Here is a 13494-nt window from a genome sequence, read left to right on the forward strand (position 1 = left end):
AGTTAAAATACAACAAAAAAATCAAAACAACTTCAAACATTTAAAAATGAAATAAAAATAAAAAGACATCAATTCAAAAAGCAGTTAGCATGAATTCACTTGTAATTTTCCATATTTCTTCAGAATACTTGTTTTTATCATTCTCTTCAATATATACAAGGATCTGGCATTTTTAACTTCATCTTCCGTACTGTTCCACAATCTTATTCCCTGGATTAAAGTCGATCGCTCCTTCAGGCTCATACGAACCCAAGGCTTCACAAACATTTCTATTCCCTTAAGATAATAACAGCTCTCTCTTTTAACAAAATTTACTTGAATGTTGAAAGGTAAGACACCTTTATGAGCTCTGTACATTAATAGTAAAATATAATCAACCAAATCATAACATTTTAATAATTTCAAATCATGAAACAGTATATTCGATGGATGACTGTAATTTTTTCTAGTAATAATTCTTGTGTTCAAGTGTTGAACAACAGTCCAAATTTGGACATATTTCCAAATATTATTAATTCTAAATGCTTCAACACAGAGACTTCACTGAGGGCTCAAATGAAAGGTATTAATCACAGAAATCATATTCTACCATCCATAGCTACAACCACATTATTAAAATACAGTAAATTATCAAAAATTTGTAATAGTCACAGCTGGATCTCAAAAAGCCAACAATTAGACCAACTGAAGCCAAAATCTGACAAAATCCAAGTCTTTTTTTGAAGCACTTCTATCCAAACAGCTTGTAAACCACCAGCAGCAGAATATAAAATGTTTTTTACTTACTCATCAGTCAGTCAAATGATTGAGTCAGTGGGTGGGTCATATGGACTATCCTTGACATTATTGGCTGTAGAGAAGCCACAAGCTGTGTCCAAATTCAGAGGCTGCAGCATTCTGGCAGGTCTAGGTGGGCCGGGTCCTTCATCGACCACGAAGACCAGAAGAARGTTGCTGTGAATTTGGACTGTCTAACCTTCAACTTTTATCCCGGCTTATGTCCTGTTGCCTAGCAACTGTGACGATGCTAAACAGAAGCAGAAAATAGATTGAAATGATCAAAATACTTCTATAATAATATTATTATAAATACTCGAAGGACTAAGAGACCTGAGTGTGAGCTTGTTTGGTTTCTGACAATAAAATTAAAACAACTAACTGAACAACCGCTTTAATCTTTTAATTTTTGTACTGCAAGATTTTATTTAAAACTGTCTCTCACTTTGACTGCCATTACAAGAAAAACAAACAAAAAAAATCTCCCGGTCGACTTRCAGTGCATCTTGGGATAGGGTGACCTGAGAAGCATCCACCCAGCCTTCGGTGTGGCGCAGTGACGTGAGCAGTCAACAGATTTGGCCTTCGAAGGACGCAGCTCCTGAATTTAGACACAGCCAAAGATCAACGCAGTTGGTCAAAGGTGTCAATCAAAAGACGACCCACTGAAGCATTTTCACGTCCTTTTATGTAAATTACAATGAGTCAGCCGTGTACAACAGCCTCCAAAGAGGGGAAAAACAGACAGCAACCCGAAGCCGGGTATAGGAATAAAAAGTAATTGAAGCTGTTCTTTCTGAGAGGGTGTTCTTTTCAGTCAGAAGATGAAAGTTTTTATCTTGATCCTTTATCCACAGTCAAAAGATGATCYGCCAGACCAAGCCAGTAAAAATGGCCCCTCTAACCTGTTTACCCCTCCAATGGAGGACATCCAGGTCACAGATGTCTTCTTTGAAGACGCAGTCACCAGCTCTCCAGTAGAACCCATCACCAGCCCTTCAGCAGTGGTGCCAGGTCAGATTTAACACAGCTTTTCATTTCTAYTAGCAGCCAGCTCTAATGTCATGTCCTGTTTTACCATGCAGTGCCCTGTCACATATTCTTTCATCACCTTCAYGCAAATTTTGCCCCACAGGTAACAAAGTTCAGAAMGGCTCGCCGCCGTCCTTCGAGGACAGCGAAGCCTCTGGAAGCAAACCTCAGCAGAAGGCCATCACCTCCGACTCCTCCACTCCCTCCTCAGTCTGGACGAAAGAAGTCCTGACGACTGCCAGCAACACCCTGAGCGACTCGCTCTATAAATCGTTCACCACCTCTTCTCTGCTCCGAGTGTTGATGCACACAACTCAGCCATTGTTCAATAATGGTAGGACAAAACACATTCTGTTAAACCGTTCACATCTTAGCCCATAAATTTTCAGCATTAGGCGGTTTTTACTCAACAGAAGCTCTGTGTTAATGTTCCTCCATGGTGGGTCGACAGCTGGACTTAATTGCAGCAGATGATTGCCTTTCTACTTTAATGGCTCACAACTGAGCGTCTAATCATTGCTGCACTCTGTCATCTGGGGTGGGGGTGCATTTTGCATGGTGACATGGTGTGGTTAATGTCGGTGGTGGTAGTAATGACAGCCATAAGGAATAAGGAGACGCTGATTGTGATTGGTGTGATAATCAGGGACTGCATCGTGCTCTACAGTGGTTCTGAATTCAGTCTGTTCAACTCTTTCTGCATGTCGCTCAGCGAGGTCAGAGTTTTCCTGCCTCATGATGATCTATTTGAATCCCCTCAAGCTTGGTGATTAGCATCTTGGACATTTTCTGGTCGTTTTCCTTTCCTGTGGCTCGGCAGCRCTCTCTGGTGGTGGTTCTTCTWTTTTCTGCCCTGACTAGAAATCAGCTTCTTCTTTCGAGTCGCTTYGTCTCGTTTGTCTTCGTCAGCTTTTCATTTACAAACTGAAAGYCTTGGCTTGCTTCTTGGGTCTAGAGTGGAGAACTTACATTTCCTCTTTCCTTCAACTGAAAAGAAAAAAATGTTTGAAGACGTCTTTTTTGRCTTTCCCGACAGCAGACACCCCTACCCTAAGGACTGAAGACTTCACAGACTCTCTGAACCACTCAAGTGGAATCATCACGAACCCTGAACAATCTGACTCTGAAGTAACACCGTCACTGTCTGTCAGTAAATACACCAACAACCTCTCTGAGGGGAAGGTTTTGTTTTCTACACAAGATCAAGGTCCAACTTTTTTCAACACTTTGGGTTCTCAGGATCTCCTGATTTCAACCAGCCATTATTTCTCACCACCTGATTACGACTTGACTCCCACCCATTCAATAACGACAACCATAAACGCCCCAAGTGCCTCTCCAACCCAAAGTGATAGTTTGATCGAAGACACTCTGGATTTGAAGAGTGAAGAGGATGACCACAGTGCAAATTCAGAAACATTTTTATTTGATTCCAGTGGTCTGGATTGGTCAGACGGTCAAACGGAGGTCAGTGGATCGGGTTCTGGCTATGACCACAACCTTGAGGAACTGGAGCAAGATGCTGAAGTTCAATTTACGTTTTCTATATTTCAAAGCATCATCGGTGATACCAGAGAGGGGAGCAAATCCAATGGTATGACTAYAGATGGGGTAAGTAATGTAAATAGAGAGGGTGACTCGGATGACATTGAGATAAGTGGTGAGGAAGAAGAGGACTTGGATGTTGGGAATCACACCCTCACAAAACTGGATAAAGAAACCAGTGAGAGCTTCGCTATCACAAAATTAAAACAAATAATGGAAAAAGAGAATGAAAGTGAAGTGGAGCCCAAACCTGAAAGGGTAATCTACCATGAGCGTGGCAGTGGAACCGAGGACTTCAGTGGTTCTGGTGAACATACTACATTTGACAAATACAAGCCAAAGGAAGTTAATGTGAAAAGAGAAAATTGGAATTCTGAGTTCAAGTCCAAAAGCAACAACAGGAGCTACAGTCAGGAGGATTTAATGTCTGAAAGAAATGCAACTGCAGATAAAAGGATGCAGACAATAGATTCCTCAAAGTTTCTGAGCAGTGAAGAGAACCTCTACGATGAGGATCAGAACCAGAGTCTGTCTGTGAACAAGTCTACTAATGAGGATCAGAANATGAGGATCAGAACCAGAGTCTGTCTGTGAACAAGTCTACTAATGAGGATCAGAAGGACAGAGAAGACATGAGACCTGTGAACAAAAGAGAGCATGTTACAGTTGGTGGTGTTGCTGGAGATGGTACGCAGGATGAGTTGTTAGATGCTGAAAGAAGTCTTTTCCCTCAGCTCAGAATGACAGACATTACAAAACAGGAGCAAACAGAAGGTAAAGAATACTTTGAATTTTTCTTTTTTTCTAGAAAAATGTGACTGAAGTGTTAATTTTCCATCACATTAAGTTGTTTCTGGTAAAGTAGGAATTTGTTGCCATTGTTAACCTATCAGTTCTGGGGAGCATTTTAACATGAGCTCATTGTTTTTAGTTTAATCATACAACTGGAGAAAAAAACAGCTAAATGTAATGAGATGTTTAAAGCAGCTAAAGTACCGAACATTTTTCCCCTCAGGTGACAGTGGAGACCTGAATGAGTTTGAATGTTAGAATTGGATTAAGTTAAAAAAAAAGAATTGGATTAAGTCAGTATTTGTCTGATTACCGGTAGATTGAGCAGATGGCAGCAGGTACCAGTAAAATCTCAAATCAACTGATTTGTAAAACTTTAGGTTTCGGCAAGTCTGTAAAATGTTTGAATGGAGAATGGAAAACTCTWAAAATTTTCCATAGTTTCCAAATTTTGCTGTTCATTCTGTTTGGTTCGCTTGTCTAGTTTTTTATTTTATGTTTTTGGCTTCTTTTTAGTTAGTTTAGTTTATATCAAACGTGTATACAAAACGAAACAAAAAATGATAAAAAGTGATAACAAAATTAACATTTGAAAAGGAATGGGAAGAAGTAAAAAAAAAAAATTAATCCCACCCTTCTCCAAAGCTTATTAAAAAAATAATAGCCACACCCTATTATTATTTTCCTCTCTTTGAAAAATTGATCCTGGTGCAGGTGTTGGCTACAGGGCAGCCTTGTAAAACTGACATGGACGACCCCCTCTTTTTTTTATTTGTCTTTCTTTGAGACACAAAATCTCATTCTTGAAAGACCTGGTTCATATAGACATACAACAGCATAGTTACAGACAAACACAGTAAAAATAGTGCATGTATGAATAAAAGTATCATAAAACAGGTCAAAGTATTAAAAATAGGTACTGGATTTCACCGCTGTCTTTTTTTAAAATTGATTTTAGGGTCAATTTAAAGCCGCCTAATGGAACTAAGTTTCCAAAATGTTTCAAATTTTGTTTGGTGGCGTTTGGTTCAGCCTCACAATTTTGCGTATCTAACAGTCGCCAACCGGTGAGATCTAGGCTTTCGTCTCGCCATTTGCTCACCAACCTGGTTTTCATCAAAATACATTTTATTGTTAYTAACTTTTATTTAACCAGGCAAATCCCATTGAGATCACAGATCTCTTTTGAAAGAGAGACCTGGACTTGAAGGCAACCTAACGTCACTTTTTTGGGAGGATGCTCGAGTAACCCACACAAACACAAGCAGAACATGCAAACTCTGCACAGAAAGACTCCCAATCCAAACTGGGTATCGAATCCAGGATCATATCCAGTGCATCTTGATTTAGTGGCCTTCCTCTAATTTAAACATTTTCCCATTGTATTGCCTTACTTCTACATGTGGCTCTTTGGTCCCTCTGAATAAAATTTTAAAAACGTGAATGTTTTTGTTTAGAACACAAAGGTACTGAAGAAATTTTGTAACTGATTAATTGAATATTAGATTCAGTTTTGTATTTTATACTTTCTGATCATTTCAGTCTGTAAGGTTAAAACAGACAGAGTTGGTGTGTGTATTATCATGTGTTCTTTCTCTTAGCCTAAACAAAACTGAGTGACGTTCTGACGTCTGATGTAAAAGGTAACACCTCTGGGGTGTAACCAGGAAGGGATGAACATTATAAGCTCAATTCATTATTAAAGTAGAAAGAAGTTGTCAGTGTTTTGCAGAGTGTCTGCTCAGAGCAGAACTCCCGTGTTTGTTTTGATTTGGCCCAAAGTTGTACACTGAGACCTGTGCTACTGAGCGCTGAATGTACCTGATTGGAGTCAGAGGACTGAAAATAAAGTTTTAAAGAAGAAAAATGGTATGTCTGAATAAAACAGGAACCCGCTCCAGCGGGTTCCTATTTTATTCGGACATACCATTTTGAACAACGCATATTTTTCCAACAGTACACTGCAGAAACTGATTTAGTTGATAGTGCCTTTTTTGCAAACTCAATTATTACAACAATATTCAGAGGTTTTGCTACCCATCGTTGATGACTGGTTTAAAAAAAGGCTTATATCTTTTTATTTTTGCTTATTTTTCTCATGAGAATTATTTTTTGACTGGTAAGCTGTGTTTCCCCCTCCTCCTTCAGAACGCAGCAACAGCAGCCACGAGTCTCGGGTCGGGCTGGTTGAAGGTGTTGAGAGGGAGAAGAGGACYGTGGTTCCTCTGGCTGTCGTCTCCACCCTCACCATTCTTTGCCTGCTGGTACTTGTGGGCATCCTCATCTACTGGAGGTATGAACCCACATCCTATCTTTACTGTCCCATTCCTCGCCTCATCGCTTCACGACGATTCTGATCTCTTTCGATCACAGGAACTGTTTCCAGGTAGCTCATTTCTACCCGGATGACACTGCATCACCTAAAGTTCTGTCTGTCCCATCCACGCCACTGCTGCTGGCCACAGGTACCGCTTTAAGGTTTTGATCCTGCAGAAACGCAGCCGTGACACTGTCTCCTTAAATATTTGTCCTTTGGTTCCAGACGGCCACGAGCCGCTCACGGTGAAGCAGTTTGTGAAGCACGTCATGGAGCTCCACAGCACCAACACTTTCTGCAAGGAGTTTGAGGTGTGTGAGACTTTSAGTGATGGGGAATTTAAGAAAGATGAAAAAAAGACATAATGGTATAAAAGACTGTTTTTACTCATGGGTACAAACACCTCATTTGTCAAAGCTCCTTAATGTGCTTCCATTCCTCGTATTAACTCATACAACTCAGTGTTGATGTCTGTGTGCAGCATGGTGTACATCAATTAGCAGGGAAGGTCTTTTGGCACTAATTATGGCTCTTTTACAAGACTCTAAATTCAAAAGAGGCAAAAACATCAAGACCTATTGACAAGAACACSTATTGACAAGAACAGACTAATGAAAGCTGCCTAATGGTGTTTTTCATGCTCAATAATTGGTTTGAATAATGGAGACGTCTGCATGTTTAACTGTTTCCAAGCATGAACCACACACACGGATGATTCCCCTGTTGTTGCTGGTGTATTTGTGTTTTTCTTCTAATTAGGTTTGTCCCAATAAAATCTAACACAAATCAGTGACAGAAAATAAACAACAATAAGCAAACAAACAAACAAAAAAATAAACAGAAAATGTTTTAATTGCAAATGTGACCCGTCACATCAAACAGAGGATTAAGTCAAATTTGACCTAAATGACGTCAGCGCATTTTCAGATTCCTGCTTTTTAAGCTACATTTTGACACAAGTGGTTACAGAGATGACCTGATTGATATGTCTTCCGATTCAGGATAACTGGTCTGAATCGTCTTTTTAGGTTTTTAAAAAAGAAACTTTAAACAATTTTTCGATATGAAGATTTACCAGCTGGAAAAAAAGAAATCGCTTTGCTAGCTCGTGGGAAAAATATAAAAATGTAAGGCTTTTCTGCTCTTGTTTGGAACTTCTGCTCAAAAAATTGCTTAAAAAACATTTAAATTTAATTAAACAACCAATAGATAATGTATTTATTCATCATAATCTGACAAAATGGACTATAGCTGCCTATTTCTCTACACCACTTTCAGACTTAAATCCGTAGTTTGAGGTAATGGGTCACATAATATATCTGAAACCAGATGTTGACATACACTGCATTAAAATACATAACTATTATTTCCTCCCTTTCTCACAAATCAGATTAAAATTTTCCTGTTTTAGGTTCGTTAGGATTGCCTAAATTATTTTGCTAACGTCCATAATGAGAGAACGTGTTTACTTTCTTCAATGTTTTAGTGTTTTCTAGCATTATTTTACAAAATTGTTTAAAAGTGTATTTTAGTGTATTTAAACTTGATAAATATTCTCATTATTTAATATCATTAATTTAATGTTGGACAACAGTGAAGAAAAATGGTTTTGTTGGTTTTATATAGTCTGATTTCACCTTTTTATAGTGGTACAAATTATAGATCTTTTAATCAATGAGATCCTTCTGTTTTTGTGGACGCAATGCCAATAAAGTTTTGTCAAACAAAAAAAAGATCAATAGCCTAACTATATTAATATTTTGCCTGCAAATCAAATGTTTTACTTCTAAAAGAGTAGCATTTTGTGGTTTATTTTCTCTGACACTAKTGGCAGAAATCGAACGTTCCTTCCATTTTGTCATTTGATTTTTGCCTTTTCAAAGTTGCAACTGCAAATCTTCATTTTATTTTCAGTTATGTTTTTATCAAACTTAATCTAAGTGATTTCACATTCAAAATGGTGCCTTAGTTTTTCACCAACTGGGTAGAGTGTTGCATCATGGCTCACTTTGCTGCGAGCGTTTACATCACAGCTCAGATGGGACAGTCAGCCTGTTTCCCACTCTGTGTGTAACTGGAACCCAAATTCCTGAACCTGCACTGACTCCCTGTCTGTCATCTTGTCCCTCTGTCCCACTCTCCTCTCACCATCTACCACTACCATCGTCGTGCTTTCTGCATCCTCACCACCCTCCATTAGATTGTSAAAGAGTCCTATGAGGTAAGACACCATCCGTCTGCTGCAGAGGGGCTGCTTTGTTCTCTTGAAGWAAATAAACTATAACCCCAAAGCCGCAGTTTACCATGACGTCAGCACTTGTTTGATTTGTTCTTCCATGATATTAGTTGACGGTTGGTCTAAAGACTATATTGGAATTAGGGGTTAAACTTGTGAAATTATTAACATTCTATCGAACATATTGATATTGATCACATCYATCGCCAGATATRTTATTGTTTTATTGCCCAGCACTAGTAGACAAGTTGTATCAAAACCTACCTGTCTTTATTGAAACAGCCTCACTGTGTGTTTGTTTCAAAGCATGTGAGGCTTAAAGGGATATTTTAAACATTCTGAAATCAAGTTCTCAATGCAGGGGTTGTGGCTCATGTAGACATCATGTAGACATTAGTGGGCTGTAGGTAGGCTGCATTAATGACTGTGAAATGAGACAGTCTTGTCTTTGGATATYGTATGTTCACGTGACTACGTGCTGCCCTATTATTATGGTAATTTCACGGGAGGTATAAATTAAATTTAGTATTATTAAAAAACACCACATGTAGGGGAGTCCAGATACAGTTTTTTCACTTCCAATATGATAACGATATTGCAGCCTTGAGTATTGGTTGATACTGATATCGACCTGACACGATATTAGAAYGAATAAAAACAAAATGTATTCCTTTTTTTGTATTGTGGAGTCTAAAAATGTCTTGATCGAGTCAAACAGTAAACAATAGTCAGCAATAGCAGGTATGAGAAAGGCTGGTCCCATTTATTATTAACCAGTGGTTACATAATTTAACTTAAACATAGGAATATTATGCAATTAAATACAATGAATAAATAATAAAATATAAAACCCTGAAAAATGCCTCAATAAATCCAATAAAACAAAATATACTTTTAAAGTATTGTGGAGTCTAAAAATGTCTTGATCGAGTCAAACAGTAAACAATAGTCAGCAATAGCAGGTATGAGAAAGGCTGGTCCCATTTATTATTAANATTAAATACAATGAATAAATAATAAAATATAAAACCCTGAAAAATGCCTCAATAAATCCAATAAAACAAAATATACTTTTAAAGTATAAATAACTATTCAAGGTCACTTAAGTTATTTATGCTGGATCCAAGCACTTCTTGATAGAAATCCTGAGCAGACTGCTTGTATCAGAGATTTTAGATGCAGGYGATATAATCTGATATTGATTTTTTGTCTAATAAAATTGAAACAATATTCGATATTGATATTGAATTGGGACACACACAACTACACGTAAAGAAATAAAAAACATTAAGAATTTGAGTTTTGCTCCAGCATCAGTATTTGTAATTGCATTTTATTTAACATCTCATTGCAGCATTGTTTTCATCAGTTAAGTTGCTAAAGATACATTTAAAAAACAAATTCTTCGGTCTGTGATAAAATTTCCAAACTCTGCCATTAAAAAAAACAAAATAAAACATAAAGCCTCYGCCTTCTTCGGTATTCTTCTTATTTCTCTGACAGCGCAATAAATCCTGGGATATTGTGGACTATGTAGGATACTCAGATGCAGCCCACAGTTTAGGGGTTTGTAAGTCGCATTTGTCCGCTGCTTACATCACTGCACCTATGAAATGGGACAGCCTACAGCATGGCAAAGTGACATAAGTGACCGACAAATGTGCCCTAATTGGGCTGCAACCTCTGAAATGAGACCCAGCTAATAATTATCTGTAGACAGCTTTGTGAATAGGGATGGGTACCTTTGGCATTTAAATCGATTCAGTACCAATATCCGGTACCTGGGAATCGGTACCGGTACTTAACRGTACCAATTTTCAATACTTTGTGTGTGTTGATTTTTTTTAAATAATAAACTTTTTTAACATATTTCTCAATATATAAAATTAACAAATATCAAGACATCATCCAACTCTTTGTATTGTAACATTTGTGTAACTTATTTCTTTAAATTTCAAACTCTTGAAAACAACTACGTAGTGTTTTGTCTTATTGCACAAATTAAAATCCAGCTCCACGTGTTTCTATTGATGTCATTTCCATGCTAGAAAAATGTGTGATGGGGGTCCATGGAAGGCAAATAAGTTTAAATCAAATAAGCAAAAGAGGATTGAGTTAAAAATAATTTAAAGGTATTCAAGCTACGTTTTGAGCATCCAAAACGCGCCCAATGCTTCAAGTTGGCTGCTTGTGCTCCTTCAGGTCAGACGCGTTTGGACTGTCRGGAAGTGCCTCTGTTCTGTTTAATGGCGGATGAAATAAATATAGTGGCTGTATTTTATTTACTTTGAGCAAGCGAACACCGTGTTCATAAGATAATTAATCCACCAGATAATTCAGGGGCGGTCTGTTTGACGAGTTTAGGAGAGCTGCTAGCTGCAAGGCTCACACTTTCAAGCTACGTTCAGACCGAGCTCTGTTTACTGAACCAGYGGCTGCTGATGTCATTACGCTCTTGCGCGATGCTGCATTCAGGACAAGCATGGAAAACTCACCACTCTTACGCCAATACGGTCGCAATGATGCATTTAGACACCAAAACATGGTACCGTTTGATGTTACATGAATAGGTTCTCGGTAGAACCGACAGAATTCRGTCTGTAYTTTAAAAAGTGTTGAATTTGGTACCCATCCCTATTTGTGAACATCCTCAAATAAGAGAAATATATTTAAAGACTGTGGCAGGACTGATGCTAATGGCTAACCTGAATGAGGCCAAGACCAAAGTGGGTCACTGCAGTCTTGAAACAACTCCAATCCTTGCAGCTGGGGTCACCACAGCAAGCTAGCTAGCACCACAATTTGGAGATTGTCTTTACACTGAATGCCCTTTTTGTCACAAACACCAAGATACCACAGCTCCATCAGTGTGTATAACAATACTATATAATTTTTCTTCACAATTCTTTCGTGCAAATGTTACAATTTAAAATTTAATACCTGTTAAGTTTGCATTGGGCAGTTATTTCAGTAGGGCTGCAGCTACTAGAGTTTTCAAAATGGATCCAGGCTTTAGTCTCTTTATCTATCTGTACTTTTATATAATCAAAGTTGTTTTATGATACAAAATAGTCTGTTGTTTTTTGATGAAAGGACATTTTTCAGACTTAATTTTTTTTAAAGATAGCAGSGATCCCACAAAAACCCACTTTAAGTTGTCCAAAATATCACTTTACTGTGTTGCRGTGTTCACCCAGTTCCTGTTTGTCCTGGTGTGTTTCAGGAGGTTCAGACGTGTACAGTCGACATGGGCATCACGGCCGACAGCTCAAATCACCCTGACAACAAAAGCAAGAACCGCTACATTAACATACTGGCCTGTATGTGTCTGCTCGGTCTCACACTTCATTATTTTAGTGTTGACTCACWGAAACATGGCTGATTACCTTTTGCCTTTACCAGATGACCACAGCAGGGTGAAGCTGTCCAACAGTTTGGACCGAGAAGGGAAATGTGGGGACTACATCAACGCTAACTTTGTGGATGTGAGTTTTCCTCCTCTACATGTTCTGTTTGTGTTGTTACACTGTGTTTGATTTGATGATCTCTTCAGGGTTATGAGCGAACGAGGGCATACATCGCAGCTCAGGGGCCTCTCAAATCGAGCAGGGAGGACTTCTGGAAAATGATCTGGCAGCAGAACGTTGGAGTCATTGTCATGATCACCAATCTGAAGGAGAAAGGACGTGTAAGAGCTGATAAAGCCTTTGCACAATGTTAGACTTGTTTATCTTCAGATTCTGTGTGTTATTTTACTGGACATTCTCTCCACAGACAAAATGTGACCAGTACTGGCCTGAGGAGAACCCAGAGGAATACGGTCCCTACCAGGTCACCCTAAAAAGCACAAAGACCCTTGCTTATTACACACTTCGAACTTTCACAGTCAGGGATACAACAAATAAGGTATGTTATCTGCATATGATTTTTATCTCTCGGAGTAAAAAGTGATTATTACATTTGGGGTTGAGATGAGCCTTTATTTGTCCTTCAGGTGCCTCAAAGGAAAACTGAGCACACTGTCCTTCAATTCCACTACACCCAGTGGCCAGATATGGGCGTCCCAGAATACACTTTGCCTGTGCTGTCCTTCATCAGAGCATCTTCTCAAGCCAGAACGCAGGAAATGGGACCAGTTTTGGTCCACTGCAGGTAGAACATGGACAGGAGGAGGAATTATCGAATTATATAAATTAAAATAAATTATTTTCTGGATAAGAACTAGCTTCTTCATCCAAAACATCCCATTGCATCTCAGTAATCCAGGTAAAAAAAAAATCAAAAAGAAAAMTAAGTAAGTCCTCTGGATGAGTTCTTCTTTAATGAAACATTTCATCTCTCCTCCAAGAGACTTCTTCAGTCTGAGGAGTTTTGGGTGAACTCAGCCTCATTAGCACTGCCTCCACATGATGGACAAACAGTTTAGTCAGATGCAAAAGAGGACCTTCAGCCAAACAATAGGTTGTTGACTGTTTTTTGAGAAAGGCATAAAGGAAGCCATTTTTGTGAAGAAAAACCTTCCACATTAAACAGGGGTGGAGGCCTTCCAGTCCAATTGTCCCCCTCCTACAATGCTCTTATTGCAAGTATGACTCAGACCCCTGTGAGCAAAAGGTGTGAATTATGGCCCCAACAATAGTCAGGTGATGGGGCACATGACCCTCTATGAACAATAGAGCCAATCAAGGCACTAACAACATATTGTTTGGCTGATGGTCTTCTTTTGCATGTGACTAACTTGTTTGTTCACCATATGGAGGCAGTGCTTATAAGGCTGAGTTCACCTGAAACTCCT

The 13494-nt window shown here is 38.6% G+C and overlaps 1 protein-coding gene across 1 annotated transcript in view; it reads left to right on the forward strand.

Moving 5' to 3' along the window:
- The window catches only part of ptprz1b (protein tyrosine phosphatase receptor type Z1b), a gene marked incomplete in the record, with an annotated part of 125924 nt that overhangs the window by 101542 nt on the left and 10888 nt on the right, over positions 1–13494 (forward strand). Inside the window, 12 exon segments of the mRNA XM_014018447.1 lie at positions 1635–1791; positions 1913–2143; positions 2846–3867; positions 3924–4128; positions 6295–6439; positions 6520–6611; positions 6689–6774; positions 11923–12019; positions 12102–12184; positions 12253–12387; positions 12474–12605; positions 12694–12851. Coding sequence (XP_013873901.1) covers positions 1635–1791; positions 1913–2143; positions 2846–3867; positions 3924–4128; positions 6295–6439; positions 6520–6611; positions 6689–6774; positions 11923–12019; positions 12102–12184; positions 12253–12387; positions 12474–12605; positions 12694–12851 — 2543 coding nt within the window.

This window comes from Austrofundulus limnaeus, unplaced genomic scaffold (assembly GCF_001266775.1).
Source record: "Austrofundulus limnaeus strain Quisiro unplaced genomic scaffold, Austrofundulus_limnaeus-1.0 Scaffold193, whole genome shotgun sequence".
Classification (NCBI taxonomy): domain Eukaryota; kingdom Metazoa; phylum Chordata; class Actinopteri; order Cyprinodontiformes; family Rivulidae; genus Austrofundulus; species Austrofundulus limnaeus.